The following is a 19,183-nucleotide window of genomic DNA, read 5'->3' on the forward strand; positions in this document are numbered from 1 at the left end:
CTGTTTTGATAGGTAAATATTTTAAAAGTAATGTAATTTGGTAAGTAAAATAAAGTATTATCTGGATCCGAAAACAACCACGTCATTGCAATCTGCATATGATGCGATTATTCAAGATCCATTTTCTGATATATGGAGTTAGATGCATCAAATCATGTCTTCTTGACATCATTTAAATGCACATCACAAGTACCGACCTCTTACTGCCACCAGTATGGCGAGAAGCATGGCATGCTACCCTGAAAAAAAATCACCTGCAAAATGCAGCACGCTGGCTTCAGATCCTTTTATCAAAATACCAGAGTATACTCGAGAATAGTGCACATCATTGCAGAGTAACCCGTAAAAAAGAAAATTCAGACCCAAGAATGCAACATCTTTCTTTTCTCGATAAGCTGCGCGCACATAAAACAACAATTATAATGGCAATACCTAGACTTCAGATGGCGTCTTTGCATCGATGGATAGCGCATGCAGCCCACTCTTGAGCTCATCCTGCAGGAGATCATACACAGCCCTGTGTCTCTTGAGCATGCTCTTCCCCTCAAACTCCTTGGACACCACCCGCGCATTGAAATGCGTCTCTCCATCGCTACCTGCTACCCCAGCGTGCCCCTTGTGCTGATGCGAAATGTCCTCAATCTTGAGCTCCACCGGTGAAAGCCCTCTCTCCAAGTTATCCCTTATTCTCTCCTTCCTCCCACCTCCAAGGCTGCCATTTCCTTCCACAACAGGAGCCGGTTCGTCCTCACATTCTTCCTCCTGAGGCCTCTCCGGCTCCGAACTCTAATGTACCTGCCCACCAAAATCTTCAAACTGAGGCTCTCCCTTCTCCACGGTAGGCGTTTCAGTACGCTCCTGGCGGATTTCTGGGCTGGCAGTCACCTTCTGGCCGGCTGCGATTTCCAGCGCCTTCAGCTTCATGAGGTTGATCATGTTGAGCAGGCCGATGTTCCTGGACGGCGAGAGGCTCTGTCTGATCCCGAGCATCTCGATGAACTCCACGGGCACCATGGCGACGTCCCTGGCGGGCGCGCCGGAGAGGCCGAGCACGAGCAGCGCGGCGAGGCCCTTGGTGAACTGTGCGTCGGAGTCGGCCTCGAAGCTGACGCAGCCGGGCGCCTCGGCCTCCGGCGAGGCCTGGACCCAGACCTGGGAGACGCACCCGCGGATGCGGTTGGCGTCGGTCTTGAGTGTCGGTTCCATGGGCGGCGTAGGCGAGGAGCTGCTTGTAGCGGGTGCGCTCGTCGGGCACGGACTGGAAGAGCGCGATGATGTCCCTGAGCGCCGGGTCGACGGGGGCGGGGGCGGAGGCGGAGGAGGTGGAGGGGGTCGGGGAGGCGGCGGACCTGGCGGTGAGGCGCTAGAAGGAGATGGGGCGGGAGAGGGCGAGCAGGTGGGGCCTGGGTAGGAGCGGCTTGGAGAGGGGCGAGGAGGAGAGCGGGGTCGAGGTGGCGGCCGCGGACGCCATGGGTGGCGGCGGTGGAGGGATGGCGATTGGGGAATCAGAGGTCGGGTTGGGTTTCTTCTCTTCCCGGCGTCCGGATCTGCCCAGGAGCCGCGGGTACCATGGATCCGCCCGGGAAGCCGCGCTCCGGCCTTCCTCTTCTGATTACTGAAGTGGCCGCACACAAAAAAGAACTTTACTGATTACTGAAGTGGCCGCACACAAAAAAGAACTTTACTGATTACTGAAGTGGCCGCACACAAAAAAATTGTTGCCTCAACGGTGCAATCATCTCTTACAGAATTAGGCCATGGGTATATGAACATCTATCTACCTATATATCTATCTGTTATCAAAAAGGAAAACACCCTGATTGGAAAAGAGACATCCCTTAGATCACGCACCACATATATCTGAGTCCATGGTCAGTAATTACGCAAGATATATAGTTCAAATTGCACAAATACAACCATCACATTTAGAACGAACAATAGCCATCAGTACCTACCAGCAATCATCAATCAACTGTTAAAGCATGCAAGTAGACCATCCTTCATTCAGGATATCGGTGCTATGCCGCTAGAGTTAACATGAGTTCCAGGACTTCTTGAATGTAATACAGTCACTACGCGTAAAAAAGACGAACTGCAAAATTGTTCTTTAGCGGTAAACAGCATGCACCAACCTATGAATGATCCGAGTGTACGGCACACAGCTAAGAGCTCTTGTGGAATTTGGAACTCAGCATGAACATCTAGAAGAAAAGGACAAATGGGGCAGAAACACCCCTTCATGCTTGGTATGCGACTTCGAGTCCATGCTCAGGAACTCAGCAAATGCAGTTCAAATTGCACAAATACGATCATCGTGATTCAGACATCAAACCATACATATGCAACGGCAGGATCAGGACCTATCAGCAATCAGCGATCAGCCGTTTCAAACATGCAAGTTAATCATTCGTTCATTCAGGATGCAGAACTAGAGTCAACATGAGTTCAATGCATGTACGTAATACAGTCGAGTAGGCGCAAATGGAGACGAACTAGGAAGTTCTTTTTCAGCATTGAACAGCAAGCATCAACCAGGAACAGTTCATGTGCTCTTCAGGCCGCATCTGGAATCTCCGTGTCCACCTCTGGAACACCTCGGAGGTACATCACATTGTTGCATCTGCATTACGAGCAGCAAAACAGATTAGTTATGGCATCCGGTCATTAATTTGGATATGTGATGTAAGACTAAAAGCAAACCAGCAACCATATGATACTGCCACATCTACAGTACCCTACTGACTTGTCGAGCTATATGAGTGCTACCAGTTTATATCTTTCATCAAATATCAGATACAGTCTTCAGAAAATGAGACTACGATAGTTTTAATGTGCAATTTAAAATATATATACTACTGACACATAATAGGGTGTGGTCAAAGATTGATGAATGAATTACCTTATCAGTATGTCTCCCAAATTTCCAGAGCATTGTCCATCAATGAATTCCTCGGTACCACTTAGCTGCAATTCGTTTGAAATATGAGTAACAAAATAGTGTAGTGAAATTGACAAAACACTGCGAGTGCCTCCATCGTGTAAAATGGGTAGCCACAGACAATGTGAACTTTACCTGCAGATTCATGTAGGAGTCCACTGAAACAAGATAACCTGGGTACAAAAGGAACAATTTATGCATTAACACAACTGAGGCATGTACAAGAATGAGACATCTGTAACTAACAAGTGAGGAAATGCCATTAAAGTACCTTTGTACTCCATGCCCCATTTCAGCTTGACGATGACCATCTTCCCTGTTAAGTTTTGTAAGAATGGCTTGGGGTTAACTGGCACAGTCTGCAGCGGAGTAAAGAAACATGGACAATTAGCAAATTATATCCAACGAAATAAGTCATACAGTACAGAACATATAAGGTCATGTTTTACGAAGATATGTAAAAAAGCTGTTGAATACAGTTAGGGTAATTTTGCTGCTAACCATGGAAATTGCAACAATATTTTACTACGAGGCATGTCAACCCTACAACTTATAAAGAAGCCTAACCAAAGAGAATTCCCTATAACGATGTTCTTGCAGGTACTGCTTTAAATCAACACAATGCAAATCAAGGAAGCAAGTAACACTAAGTAGTAACCTTAACAGTAAGGTTCATAAGTCAAATCAACAATTCAGACCAATTAAAATACAGCAACCCAGCAATCCCCCGGGAAAATAATCTTCCATTCATATTTACTCATGAAAACTACTCCCTTCTGTACCGAAATAATTGTAGTTGGGGAGAACTAGACTAGTTGCAGCTAGAGGTAAGACAACACTAAGCTAATACAAACATGATAGTACTCATGCCAAACGCTGAATTCGGCAGACAAGTATCAGACACATACAATTCTGTTCTGTAACCAAAAGAACATTTTAAAGTAGCATTTTACATTTAGGATTAGTAATAGCACTACCCCAACCTAATTGCAGTGCTTTGGAGTAGCAGATACAGAGTTTCGCAACTGGTGATACGACAGACCCGTGGCGGCATTCCAGGAGAAAGGCTACAAAACATTGGCAGCAATTTCACTGCTCTTGACGGTCTCGCTACCTTCTATCTAGACCCGCAATCTCGACCCATCTAGCCAAAGACCCAGCAGCAAATGATTCGCCAAAACCTAAACAAAACGGCCAAACTTTCGATAACGATCCACAATCTCCACGGCGGGATGCTCGGAGCTTCGGGCAGGCCACGTTTGCAGCCACCGCGCCATGCGGCATCACCGACTCACACCAGAATGACAGCAGATCGGAAGGGGTTGCTAGCTCTGACTCCAGGAGGAATTCGATCTCCCGTCGCGCGCTCTCCCAGTGGCCCGCAGGAATCGACGCCCTACCTACCTACCTACCGACCCCAGCCCCGACACCTCACACAACTAATACTGGCCAACAGTCCGCCGCAGGTCGCCGTGAGCCTAGGGTCCTCCGCGTATGTATCTGGTAACATGCGGCGCGCGGAGAGGCGGGCTATGGGGGCGTGGATGTACAGAGAGCGCGAAATCGTACCGCCATCGGAGGAGACGGGCTGGCGGCGCGGCCGGCTGGAGGCGGAGACGACGGCGACGGCGAGGGCGAGAGAGAGGAGGAGGTGGAGGTGGAGAGGCTGCCGTGGGGGGGTTGAGCGCAAGCGAGGCTAGGGTTCTATGGGGGAAGGGGATTAGCGGTTTGTTGATAGGCTGGGCCGGTCCCGCACCGTCGGTTACAAGCCCAGAGCTAGAGAATGGATATTGCTCTTGGTACACGGGCCCGCATCGTCTGAGGCGTTTCGCATGTACCGAAAAGATAGTGTGGCCCATGTAACTGATATACCAGTTTGTTTTTAATTATCCCCAGAACGTATTAATTTCACTAATTACTTAAAATGATTTTTTAGGGGAATATACGATCAGTTTAGTAATGATTATGTTCGTGTATTTTAAAATTTAAGTTATATAAAAATAAATTTTCATTCCGCGCACAGAAAATGCCCATGCACTTTTTAATGAAACTTGTGTCTGGAAAGAAATACTCATGTGTTGCAAGGAAAAATGTCAGAATACAATAAAACAAGCAAACAACATTCATAATTATTTTAAAAAAATATTACAGACGAATATAATTTAAATATATCTGAAATGGGCATTCATTTTATAAAAATATTAATGTATTTTACCCAAATTTAGTGAGAAAAATGTGCGAGCTTACGAAAGCTCAGAAGCCACGACCTACTTGAATAGATCCGGTCTTCGCATCTGAATCAATGAAGTCGTCCTGGTCATCATCCTTTCTTCATGGAATAAAATTCCATTCTCAAATACACCCATTTACCTCAGGTCTATGAATATGTGGTGCGTCAGGAATTGATTCATTTCAATTTCCAAAATCAAATGCTGGCAAGCCTTCGTTTGCACCATTTTGACACCTTTGGCTAGGCTCTTGGTTACTTGGGTTGGAGGTGCAACTTAAACAATAAGATACATTGACCAGCTCTAAACAATCTTCTAACAAAGATGATGAGAAATGACATATAATGTTTTCCTATACAAAATGATAATGCGTGTATATTGCCGGTACATGTTGTAGAGGAAATATGATTGCAAACATTGTGCAAATGCAACATCTCAACCATATGTCCCGACTCAAAAAAAATAGATCATGTACGAGCAACATACATGATACATGTACACACCCACATGCATTTTCTGATAATGCTGGTGGTTGATTCTACCAACGTTTTAATATATATGCTCAAAAAATTATCATTTTTTAAATAAGTGATCAGCATTTCCTGTATACACTTTCAACATTGTCCTAACGCTTGTTTAACATTTTCAAATACTTGTTCAACATTTTTCGAATACTCATTCAAAAAATTTAAATGTTTTTATAATATATAAATATATAAAGTCTATTCATCATTCAGGGTGCACAATAAGTTATTCTTCACCCGAGGTAATCTTACGAGGATTTCATAAATAAATTACATTTGGAATACAAAACATTACATTTATATTGATTCACTGCATAAAATTTGACATAAGAAAAAATAACAATATAAGTCATAATACCGGAACTTTTTTTATGTATATTTTACACTATGTTTTTATGTTTGTAAATATACGTCACATAAAATATTTTATGATGATTTCATATTTTCTTACGGTCTCTTTTTACGTAAGAAATAAGACAAAAAATTCGGAACGTAAAATTACAAATGCATTGATGTAAAAAAATAAAGGGGGTGAAGAATAACTATTCCTCACCCAGGATGATATATATATAAAGTCTAAACAAAAGTACAAAAATAAAGCAAAAATTGAAGATAAAAAAAGAACGGGGAGTGGATATAAAAAAATTAAATTACTGCATTTAGCATGTCACCTCACGTGTGTTGCTACACCCAAGCGAAACATGGAGGGCGGCCCGGATGTGCGTGTTACGGTTCCCGAGGTGAGTAATGTCTCTTGCCGATTTACCGTTATCATTTTGAGGTTATGCATTAGGGACATCTGCATTCACTTTAAATAGGGCACCATCAAAATCCGTTGAGACGACGACATATGAACTCTCGCTTGGCAAGAACCAAAGTTATCGTTTCTTAAAGTTTGGGGATGTGATGCTTATGTCAAAAAGTTTCAACCTAGAAAGCTGGAACTCAAAACGGAGAAATGCGTATTCATAGGATACCCAAAAGAGACAGTTGGGCATACCTTCTATCTCAGATCCGAAGGCAAAGTGTTTATCGCCAAAAACAGAACTTTTTTTGAGAAAGAGTTTCTCTCGAAAGAATTGAGTGAGAAGAAGATAGAACTTGATGAGGTTGTAGATTCTTTACTTCAACCACAGAGTAGCGCAGCGCAGAAAGATGTTTCTGTGGAGCCTACATCAGTTGAAGAGGAAGTTGATGATGATCATGTAACTTTAGATCAAGTTGATATCGCACCTTGTAGGTCGACAAGGACACGTATTGCTCCTGAGTGGTACGGTAACCCTGTCTTATCAGTCATGTTGTTAGACAACGATGAACCTACGAGCTATGGAGAAGCGATGGTGGGTCTGGATTCCAACAAATGGTTAGAGGCCAAGAAATCCGAGATAGGATCCATGTATGAAAACAAAGTGTAGACTTTGGAAGTATTACCTGAAGGGCGAAAGGCCATTCAGAATGAATAGATCTTTAAGAAGAAGACGGACGTGGATGGTAATAACACCGTCTATAAAGCTCGACTTGTGGCAAAGGGTTTTTCACAAGTTCAAGGAGTTGACTACGATGAGACTTTCTCACCCGTAGCAATGCTTAAGCCCGTCAGAATCATGTTAGCATTAGCTGCATTTTTCGTTTATGAAATTTGGTAGATGGATGCCAAAACAGCGTTCCTTAATGGTTTCCTTAAGGAAGAGTTGTATATGATGCAACCGGAAGGTTTTGTCGACCCAGATAATACTAACAAAGTATGCAAACTCCAGCGATCCATTTATGGACTGGTGCAAGCATCTCGAAGTTGGAACCAGTGCTTTGATGAGGTGATCGAGGCGTTTGGGTTTATACAAGTTTTTGGAGAAGCTTGTATTTACAAGAAAGTGAGTGGGAGCTCTATAGCGTTTCTAATATTATATGTGGATGACATATAGTTGATTGGAAACAATATAGAACTTTTGGGAAGCGTAAAATATTATTTGAATAAGAGTTTTTCAATGAATGACCTAGGAGAAGCTCCTTACATATTAGGCATCAAGATCTATAAAGATAGATCAAGACACTTAGTAAGACTTTCACAGAGCACTTACCTTGACAAAGTTTTGAAGAAGTTCAAAATGGAACAGCCCAAGAGAAGGGTTGTTTCCTGTGTTGCAAGGTGTAAAGTTGAGTAAGACTCAATGCCTAGTGACTGTAGAAGATAGAGAAAAGATGAGTGTCGTCCCCTATGCTTCAGCCATGGGCTCTATCATGTATGCAATGTCGGGAACAAGACCTGATGTCAGCCTTGCCATAAGTATGGCTGGGAGGTTTCAAAGTGATCCAGGAATGGAACACTGGACATCGGTCAAGAATATTCTTAAGTATCTCAAAAGGACTAAGGAAATGTTTTTCGTATATGAAGGTGATAAAGAGCTCGTCGTAAAAGGTTACGTCGATGCAAGCTTTGACACTAATCCGGATGTTGGAAATATGCCCTAGAGGCAATAATAAATTGGTTAATATTATATTTCCTTATTCATGATAATCGTTTATTATCCATGCTAGAATTGTATTGATTGGAAACTCAAATACATGTGTGGATACATAGACAACACATTGTCCCTAGTGAGCCTCTAGTTGACTAGTTCGTTAATCATAGATGGTCAAGGTTTCCTAGCCGTAGGCAAATGTTGTCACTTGATAACGGGATCACATCATTAGGAGAATGATGTGATGGACAAGACCCAAACTATAAATGTAGCATATGATCGTGTCAGTTTATTGCTACTGTTTTCTCCATGTCAATGTATCTTTTCCTACGACCATGAGATCATGCAACTCCCGAACATGCAGGGTCTGCACACTTAAGGTTCGGTGACGTTTTAGTATAGTTCAGTTATAGGTGTTAGTGACTTAAGGTTGTTCGGAGTCTCAGATGGGATCCTGGACATCACGAGGAGCTCCAGAATGGTCCACGGGGTAAAGATTGATATATAGGAAGTCCTGTTTTAGTTATCGAAAAAGTTTCGGGCTCATCGTTAATGTGCCGGGAGTGTCGGGAGGGTACGGGGGGACCACCGGGAGGGGAGTGACGACCCTAGGGCTTCGTGGGCCAAGAGAGGAGGCAAACAAGCCCCTGGTGGGCTGGCCGAAGCCACCTCTAAGGGCCCATGCGGCTGGAGTGGAAAATAAGGGGAAAATACAAAAGGTGGAAAAGGTTTCCAAGTGGAAGGGGAATCCTACTAGGAGTAGGATTGGAGGAGGACTCCTCCTCTCCTCCCACTTTGGCCGACCCAAAGGGGAAGCAGCCCTAGGGCCGGCGGCATCCATCCTCTCCTCCAATATATACTAGAGCTTTTGAGGATTTTGTTGGGTAACGTAGCATAAATTCAAAATTTCCCTACGCATATTCAGATCTTCCTATGGAGAGACCAGCAACGAGAGAGGGGTGAGTGCATCTTCATACCTTTTAAGATCGCTAAGCGGAAGCGTTACTAGAACGTGGTTGATGGAGTCGTACTCGCGGCGATTCAGATTGCGGTGTGATTCCGATCTAGTGCCGAACTACGGCACCTCCGCGTTCAACACACGTGCAGCCCGGTGACGTCTCCCGCACCTTGATCCAGCAAGGAGGAGGGAGAGGTTGGGGAAGATCTCCAGCAGCACGACAGCGTGGTGTCGATGGAGAGACGAGGTCTCCCGGCAGGGCTTCGCCAAGCACCGACAGAGAGAAGGAGAAAGAAGAGCAGGGTTGCGCCGAGGGAGAGGGAAAACTGTGTCTCCAAAAGCCCAAAGTGCCCACTATATATAGGGGGGGAGGGGTTGCGCCCCCTTGAGGGTTTCCCTCTCCTGGGAGGGGCGGAAGCCCTAGATGGGGGGAGGTGCGGCGGCCAGGAGGGGAGGAGGGGTGGCGCACCCTTCTGGTGGGCCTTAGGCCCACCTACGCTAGGGTTTCCCCCCTCTCCCCTCTTCTTGCGCCATGGGCTGAGTGTGGGGGGCGCACCAGCCCACCTAGGGGCTGGTTCCCTCCCGCACTTGGCCCATCTAGCCTCCCGGGGTCGTGGCCCCCTTCCGGTGGACACCCGGGGCCACTTCCGGTGGTCCCGGTGGTCCCGGTACGTTATCGGCGATGCCTGAAACACTTCTGGTGTCCAAAACCATCCGTCCTATATATTAATCTTTACCTCCGGACCATTCCGGAGCTCCTCGTGACATCCGGGATCTTATCCAGGACTCCTAACTACTTTCGATAACCTCGTATAACAATTCCCTATAACCCTAGCGTCATCGAACCTTAAGGGTGTGTTTGGTTCGGGAACGAAGTGGAACGGAATGTCATGGTTCCATTCTAGTGGAATGGGTAGGTTCCGTCCTTGTGTTTGGTAGTAGCGACTTAAAAGAACGGGATGGTTACATTTTGATGTTTGGTTGGAGGGATGGAATGGAATGGATTTGTTCATATTCCTTTGCTGCATCTCGTCGTCGCCATCACTGCACGCCATGGGAGAGTAGAGATGATGGGGATGCGGCCGCTGCTACCGGCGAGGAGAGGAGGGACCGGCCGGCAGGGAAAGGAGGGACCGGCCGGCGGGAAGAGGAGGGACCGGCCGCTGCTGTCGGCGAGGAGAGGAGGGACCGGCCGGCGGGGAGAGGAGGGACCGGCCGCTGCTGTCGGCGGGGAGAGAACGGACCGGCCGTCAGGGAGAGGAGGGACCGACGGGCGGGGGTGGTAGGAACCGGCCGCTGGTGGAGGAGGGACCGGCCGCTGTTGCCGGCGAGGAGAGTAGGGACCGGCCGCTGCTGCCGGTGAGGAGAGGACGGACCGACCGTCAGGGAGAGGAGGGACCGACGGGCGAGGGTGGTAGGAACCGGCCGCTGGTGAGAGAGAGACGAGACGAGAGGGAGGGAGAGAGACGAGAGAAGGAGCAGTTCCGCGTGGTTCCTCCGATTTGGAGGAATGCGTTGGTTCCGCATATCAGGGGATCATTCCCTTCCCAGGAATCAAGGCATTCTGGTTCTCCTCCCAACCAAACACTAGAACGAGGATGAGGAACGGGTCGGACCCGTTCCATTCCACCCCATGACACGAACTGAACACACCCTAAGTGTGTAGACCCTACGGGTTCGGGAGACAGGCAGACATGACCGAGACACCTCTCCGGCCAATAACCATCAGCGGGGTCTTGATACCCATGGTGGCTCCCACTTGCTCCACGATGATCTCATCGCATGAACCACGATGTCAAGGATTCAATCAATCCCGTATACAATTCCCTTTGTCTGTCGGTATATAACTTGCCCGAGATTCGATCGTCGGTATACCTATACCTTGTTAGATCTCGTTACCGGTAAGTCTCTTTACTCGTTCCGTAGCACGTCATCGTGTGACTAACTCCTTAGTCACATTGAGATCATGATGATGTTCTACCGAGTGGGCCCAGAGATACCTCTCCGTCACGCGGAGTGACAAATCCCGATCTCGATTCGTACCAACCCAACAGACACTTTCAGAGGTACCCGTAGTGCACCTTTATAGTCACCCAGTTACGTTGTGACGTTTGATACACCCAAAGCACTCCTACGGTATCCGGGAGTTGCACAATCTCACGGTCTAAGGAAAAGACACTTGACATTAGAAAAGCTTTAGCATACGAACAATATGATCTAGTGCTACGCTTAGGATTGGGTCTTGTCCATCACATCATTCTCCCAATGATGTGATCCCGTTATCAATGACATCTAATTCCCATGATCAGGAAGCCATGATCATCTATTGACTAACGAGCTAGCCAACTAGAGGCTTGCTAGGGACACATTGTGATCTATTTATTCACACATGTATTATTGTTTCCTGTTAATACAATTATAGCATGAACAATAGACGATTATCATGAACAAGGAAATATGATAATAACCATTTTATTATTGCCTCTAGGGCATATTTCCAACAGATTTTGAGACACAACAATTACCACGTGCTCCCTCTACTTCTCTTTAGATCGGTTTCTTCTCTAATCTAGTTTGGCGGTGCTTCGGCGAAGCCCTGCTAGATTAGTTCACCACCACCACGCCGCCGTGCTAGAGGACTCATCCACCTCTCCGCCCCTCTTGCTGGATCAAGAAGGCGGAGATCGTCATCGAGCTGTACGTATGCTGAACGCGGAGGTGCCGTACGCTCAACACTAGATCGGGATGGATCGTCATGGGATCGTGGGATGGATCGTGATGAGATCGCAGGACGGACTGCGATTTGGATCGCGAAGATGTTCCAATACATCAACCACGTTATATACGCTTCCGCTTAGTGATCTACAAGGGTATGTAGATTCACTCTCCCCTCTCGTAGATGATCATCAGCATGGATAGGTATTGCGTGTGCGTAGGAATTTTTTTGTTTCCCATGCAACGTTCTCCAATTGCTGCATCATGAGCTAGGTTCATGCATAGATGATATCTCGAGTAGAACACAAAAGAGTTTGTGGGCATTGATGTTCAATTTGCTGCCCTCCTTAGTATTTTCTTGATTCAACGGTATTGTTGGATTGAAGAGGACCGGACCAACATTGCTCGTACGCTTACGAGAGACCGGTTTCATCGACTAACATACAACTTGTTGCATAAACATGACTGGCGGGTGCCCAATTCCTCAACTTTAGTTGAATCGGATTTGACCGAGGCGGTCCTTGGAGAAGGTTAAATAGCAACTTGCATATCACTGTTGTGGTTTTCCATAAGTAAGATGCAATCATACTAGATACCCATAGCAGCCACGTAAAACATGCAACAACAAATTAGAGGACGTCTAACTTGTTTTTGCAGGGTATGCATGCGATGTGATATGGCCAAATACATGATACAATATATTGGATGTATGAGATGATCATGTTGTAATACTGAAATATCGACTTGCACATCGATGCTACGGCAACCGACAGGAGCCATATGGTTGTATTTTATTATTTTGCGCTTGTAGATGCTTTGCTTTATCGCTAGTCAGTAGCTTTAGTAGTAACAACATAGTTAGCGTGACAACCTCGATGGCAGCACAATGATTGAGATCATGGTGTGTGATACGTCCCAAACGTACCCATAATTTATGATGGTTTCATGTTGTTATCTTGTCAACTTTGGATGTTTTATATACCTTTTGTATCTTTTTTGGGACTAACTTATTAATTCAGTGCCAAGTGCGAGTTCCTGTTTTTTCTGTGTTTTTGACTCTTTTCAGATCTGATTTTGGAACGGAGTCCAAACGGAATAAAATCCCCGAAATATTTTTTTCCAGAACAGAAGAAGATCCGGGGACTTGAGGGCCAAGGCAGGGGGCCCACAGGGAGCCCACAAGCCCTGTTGCCGCGGCCAGGGGGGCCGCGGCAACCATGCTTGTGGCCTCCCTGGCGCTCCCCTGCCCTAGCTCTTTGGCCTATAAATTCCCTAAAATCGCAGAAAAAGTCAGGGCGTCCACGAAACCACTTTTCCGCCGCCGCAAGCCTCCATTTCCGCGAGATCTCATCTGGAGACCCCTCCCGATGCCCTTCCGGAGCGGACTTTGGAGTTGGAGGGCTTCTACATCAACATCATCGCCCCTCCAATGACTCGTGAGTAGTCCACTTCAGACCTACGGGTCCGTAGTTAGTAGCTAGATGGCTTCTTCTCTCTCTTGGATTTAAAAAAAAGTTCTCCATGATCTTAATGGAGATCTATCCGATGTAATCCTCTTTGGCGGTGTGTTTGTCGAGATCCGATGAATTCTGGATTTGTGATCAGATTATCTATGAATTATATTTGAGTCTTTGCTGTTTTCTTATTTGCATGATTTGATATCCTTGTAAGTCTCTTCGAGTCTTGGGTTTTGTTTGGCCAACTAGATCTATGATTCTTGCAATGGGAGAAGTGCTTGGTTTTAGGTTCATACCATGTGGTGACCTTTCCCAGTGACAGAAGGGGCAGCAAGGCACGCATCGTGTTGTTGCCATCAAGGGTAACAAGATGGGCTTTCATCATAGATATGAGATTGTCCATCTACATCAAGTCATCTTGCTTAAGGCGTTACTCTGTTTTTTTTTAAGTTAATACACTAGATGCATGCTCGATGGCGGTCGACGTGTGGAGTAATAGTAGTAGATGCAGAAAGTATCGGTCTACTTGTTTTGGATGTGATGCCTATAGATATAATCATTGCCATAGATAACGTCACGACTTTGCGTGGTTCTATCAATTGCTCGACAGTAATTCGTTCACCCAGCGTCTACTTGCTTTCATGAGAGAAGCCACTAGTGAACACTACGGCCCCCGGGTCTATTCACAACTATCGTCTCCACTTTTACTTTTACTTTGCTTTGTTTACTTTTTGCTTTCAGTTCTCACTTTGCAAACAATCTATAAGGGATTGACAACCCCTTCATAGCGTTGGGTGCAAGCTCTTTGTGTTTGTGCAGGTACTTGTGACTTGACGCGATCCTCCTACTGGATCGATACATTGGTTCTCAAACTGAGGGAAATACTTACCGCCGCTGTGCTACATCACCCTTTCCGCTTCGAGGGAACACCAACGCAAGGCTCCAAGGCCGTGGGGGAATCCTTTGCATATTTGCCAAGGAAGTCCCTAAAGGCGTAGCCCGTGGCAGAAGGATTCCTGGCGCCATTGCCAGGGAAGGTCTTTTGTTGCCGTAGCTGAAGTATTTCTGGCGCCGTTGTCGTGGAGGAGGATCGCTTGCCGAGGAAGATCAAGACAAGAATAATCTCCCGTCAACACGGCTATTTGTGGTGCCGTTGCCGGGGAGGAGAGATCAAGTCAAGATTTATCCAAGTAGGTGTCACAAACTCATCTCTTGCATTTTTTTGCCAGTTGCCTCTCGTTTTCCTCTCCCCTACTTCACATTTGTCGTTTTCATTTTCCTTTCTCCCTTGCCGTTTTCATTTGCCTTTTTGCCTTTCTCCTTTGCCGTTTTCTTTTGCCTTTTGCCCGTTCCACTCGCTTACTTCCTTCTCGTTTGTGTGTGGGATAGTCCATCAATGGCTAGACCCACCACTCCAAATGATACCCCTGAGAACGAAGTTCTCAATTCCAAGCAGATTGAGGAAGAAAATTTAAAGGACGCTTGGTATAGGATTTGCAATGCTCAAATTAGATCTACTCGTAAGCAATCCACTACCGTTCTTCTTCGCAGTTTTTATGTTGGAATCTTTCCTTGGAATAGGTATATTCTTGATACCATCGTAGGCGGGAATTTTTTGGGGAGCCATATTGTTGACTCCTATGGAGCTATCATGAATTTGGTAGGCTCACCCCCGCTCATAGTTAATAGAACTACCTTGACCTTGGAACACATGATGCAAAGGCTTGACGCCGTTGAAAACAAAATTGCCACAATTGAACTTATTGAGGGTTTAGATAAAAAGATCCACAATCAAATTACTCAGTACGGATCCAAAGTGGGGATGGTTTTGAAAAATTTAAGGGAGAAGGAACCTATAGTTAATGATTCCTCTAGAATTGGCAAACTAGAAGATGTCATAACCAACTTGGGTTCCGCTTTTGCCGCTGTGCAAAATACTCCAAATCTCACTCTCAAAAAGACCGTCAAGTCTGTTTTTGTTCCTAAAGCTAGTGGTGAGTCATCCAATAAAGATGAAGATCTTAAGATGATAAATGATCACGCTACTTATGGTTTGAGCATCAAAGATGACTATACGTGATTCCATCACCTTATGCCTAGCTAAGGACGTTAAACAATAGCGCTTGTTGGGAGGCAACCCAACGAATCTATCCCTTTTCTTTCTGTTTTGTGTTTTCCACACTTTCATAATTCTGTTATGATTGTGTTTTTTGTGTTTCTTTTGTGTTTGTGCCAAATAAAACCGTTACTATTAGTCTTGGGGATGATCGTTTGGCCATGCTGGAAAAGACAGAAACTTTCTGCTCACGAAAAGAATTTTCATTTTTTTCTGTAAGAGCTTTTGAGTTGATTATTTTTGCTGCTGATTGATACACAAATTCTTCAGACTGTCGTAATTTTTCAGAATTTTGAAGTAACAGAAGTATACGAAGTATACAAATTTCTACAGACTGGTCTGCTGTGAACAGATTCTGTTTTTGTTGAGTTGGTTGCTTATTTTGATGAAACTATGGATAGTATCGGGGGGTATTAGCCATGGAAGATTGAAAATACAGTAACCCAACATCAAAATAAGTAGAATTTAAGTTTTCTACAGTACCTAAGGAAGTGGTGGTTTGCTTTCTTATACTAATGTTATCACGAGTTTTTGTTTTAAGTTTCGTGTTGTGAAGTTTTCAAGTTTTGGGTGAAGTTCTTATGGACAAAAAGATAAATAGTGGCAAGAGCTCAAGCTTGGGGATGCCCAAGGCACCCCAAGTTGATTCAAGGATGCCGTAAAAGCCTAAGCTTGGGGATGCCCCGGGAAGGCATCCCCTCTTTCGTCTTCAATCCATCGGTAACGTTACTTGGGGCTATATTTTTATTCACCACATGTTATGTGTTTTGCTTGGAGCGTCTTGTATCGTAGGAGTCTTTTATTTTTGTTGTGTCACAATCTTCCTTGTTGCACACCTAGAGAGAGAGAGAGACATGCACTCACCGTGATTTTGTCGAGCTTCACTTATATCCTTTGGTTAGACAATTCAGCTCACATGTGCTTCACTTATATCTTTTGAGCTAGTTGATTTGGCTCTATGTGCTTCACTTATATATTTTAGAGCACAGCGGTGCGTGGCTTGGTAGTTGATCTATGTTATGAAAGTAGTCTAAAAAGGGGTAGTTATCCAAAGGGATATGAAAACTTCCACCTTCATGTCCATGGAATAGTTAGAGAAGTTTGATTCATCTCAATTAGTTTTGAGTTGTGGTTGTGGTAATATTGAAGTTATATTAGTAAGGTGTTGTGGATCTAGAAATACTTGTGTTGAAGTTAGTGATTCCCGTAGTATGCACGTATGGTGAACCTCTATGTGATGAAGTTTGAGCATGATTAGTCTATTGATTGTCATCCTTTGTGTGGCGGTCGGGGTCGCGCGATGGTTTATACCTACCAACCCTTCCCCTAGGAGTATGCGTTGAATGCTTTGTTTCGATTACTACTAAAACTTCTGCAACAAGTATATGAGTTCTTCATGATTAATATTGAGTCCATGGTTTAGATGCACTTTCACCTTCCACCATAACTATCTTCTTTAGTGTCGTGCAACTCTCGCCGGCGCATAAAACCACCATTAGCCTCCCTCAAAACAGCCACCATACCTACCTACTATGGCATTTTCAAAGCCATTCCGAGATATATTGCCATGCAACTACCACCATGACTTGTGCCACCACTTCTACATTACCATTGCATGATCATAAGATAGCTAGCATGATGTTTCCATTTATGTCTATGCCATGCTAGATCATTGTCCCGGTACACTACCGAAGGCATTCCATATAGAGTCATCATTGCTCTAAGTTTTGAGTTGTAAGTGTGATGATCATCATTGATATAGCATTGTCCCATGTGAGAAAATAAAAGAGGCCAAAAGATGCCCACCAAAATAAATAAATACATAAATAAATAAGAGGCCAAAGAGCCCACCAAAAAATGTGAGAATGGGAGAGAAGGGACAATGCTACTATCTTTCCACACTTGTGCTTCATATTAAGCACCATGATCTTCATGATTGAGAGTCTCTCATTTTGTCACCACCATATAGCTAGTGGGAAAGTTTCATTATATAACTTGGCTTGTATATTCCAATGATAGGCTTCCTCAAATTTTCCTTAGGTCTTCGTGAGCAAGCAAGTTGGATGCACACCCACTAGTTTTCTTTAAGAGCTTTCACATACTCTTAGCTCTAGTGCATCATTTGTATGGCAGTCCCTACTCATTCACGTTGATATCTATTGATGAGCATCTCCATAGCTCATTGATATGCCTAGTCAATGTGACCATCTTCTCCTTGTTTGTCTTGCAACCTCCACCACACTCCACACCACTTATAGTGCTAAAACCATGGCTCACGCTCATGTATTGCGTGAGAGTTGAAAATGTTTGAGAAAGTAAAGGTGTGAAAACAATTACTTGGCCAATACCGAGGTTGTGCATGATTTAAATTCGTTGTGCAAGGATGATAGAGCATAGCCAGACTATATGATTTTGTAGGGATAACTTTCTTTTGGCCTTGTTATTTTGAAAGTTCATGATTACCTTGCTAGTTTGCTTGAAGTATTATTGTCTCCATGTCAATAGCAAACTATTGTTTTGAATCTAATGGATCTGAACATTCACGTCACATAAGAGGAGTTACAAAGATCATCTATGCTAGGTAGCATGAAAGCATCAAAAATTCATTCTTTATCACTTCCCTACTCGAGGACGAGCAGGAGTTAAGCTTGGGGATGCTTGATACGTCCCAAATATATCCATATTTTTTTATGGTTTCATGCTGTTATCTTGTCAACTTTGGATGTTTTATATACCTTTCATATCTTTTTTGGGACTAACTTATTAATTCAGTGCCAAGTGCCGGTTCCTGTTTTTTCTGTGTTTTTGACTCTTTTAAGATCTAATTTTGGAACGGGGTCCAAACAGAATAAAATCCCCGAAATAAATTTTTCCAGAACAGAAGAAGATCGGGGGACTTGAGGGCCAAGGGAGGGGGCCCACAGGGAGCCCACAAGCCCTGTTGCCGCGGCCAGGGGGACCCGCGGCAACCAGGCTTGTGGCCTCCCTGCGCTCCCCTACCCTAGCTCTTTGACCTATAAATTCCCTAAAATCACAGAAAAAATCAGGGCATCCACGAAACCACTTTTCCGCCGCCACAAGCCTCCGTTTCTGCGAGATCTCATCTGGAGACCCTTCCCGGTGCCCTGCCGGAGGGGACTTTGGAGTTGGAGGGCTTCTACATCTACATCATCGCCCCTCCAATGACTCATGAGTAGTCCACTTCAGACCTACGGGTCCGTAGTTAGTAGCTAGATGGCTTCTTCTCTCTCTTGGATCTTCAATACAAAGTTCTCCATGATCTTCATGGAGATCTATCCGATGTAATCCTCTTTGGCGGTGTGTTTGTCGAGATCCGATGAATTCTGGATTTGTGATCACATTATCTATGAATATATTTGAGTCTTTGTTGATTTCTTATTTGCATGATTTGATATCCTTGTAAGTCTCTCTGAGTCTTAGATTTTGTTTGGCCAACTAGATCTATGATTTTTGCAATGGGAGAAGTGCTCGGTTTTGGGTTCATACCGTGCGGTGACCTTTCCGAGTGACAGAAGGGGCAGCAAGGCACGCATCCTGTTGTTGCCATCAAGGGTAACAAGATGGGCTTTCATCATAGATATGAGTTTTTCCATCTACATCATGTCATCTTGCTTAATGCGTTACTCAGTTCTTTTGAACTTAATACACTAGATGCATGCTGGATGGCGGTCGACGTGTGGAGTAATAGTAGTAGATGCAGAAAGTATCGTTCTACTTGTTTTGGACATGATGCCTATAGATATAATCATTGCCATAGATAATGTCAC

The 19,183-nt window shown here is 44.8% G+C and overlaps 1 protein-coding gene and 1 pseudogene across 1 annotated transcript; both read right to left on the reverse strand.

Annotated features, from left to right (window-relative positions):
- Nucleotides 1-431: 431 nt before the first annotated feature.
- LOC123411483 lies at nt 432-1,564 on the reverse strand (annotated as a pseudogene).
- A 712-nt stretch (nt 1,565-2,276) lies between these two features.
- Nucleotides 2,277-4,621, reverse strand: LOC123411396 (probable small nuclear ribonucleoprotein F). Its single transcript, XM_045104334.1, has 5 exons — nt 4,508-4,621; nt 3,210-3,297; nt 3,074-3,111; nt 2,900-2,964; nt 2,277-2,620 (listed from the first exon to the last, which is right to left on the reverse strand). Exons 1-5 carry the CDS (start codon nt 4,511-4,513, stop codon nt 2,554-2,556), a joined length of 264 nt encoding a protein of 87 aa, XP_044960269.1. The 5' UTR covers nt 4,514-4,621; the 3' UTR covers nt 2,277-2,553.
- Between the last annotated feature and the right edge of the window lie 14,562 nt (nt 4,622-19,183).

This window comes from Hordeum vulgare, chromosome 7H (assembly GCF_904849725.1).
Source record: "Hordeum vulgare subsp. vulgare chromosome 7H, MorexV3_pseudomolecules_assembly, whole genome shotgun sequence".
Classification (NCBI taxonomy): Eukaryota; Viridiplantae; Streptophyta; class Magnoliopsida; order Poales; family Poaceae; genus Hordeum; species Hordeum vulgare.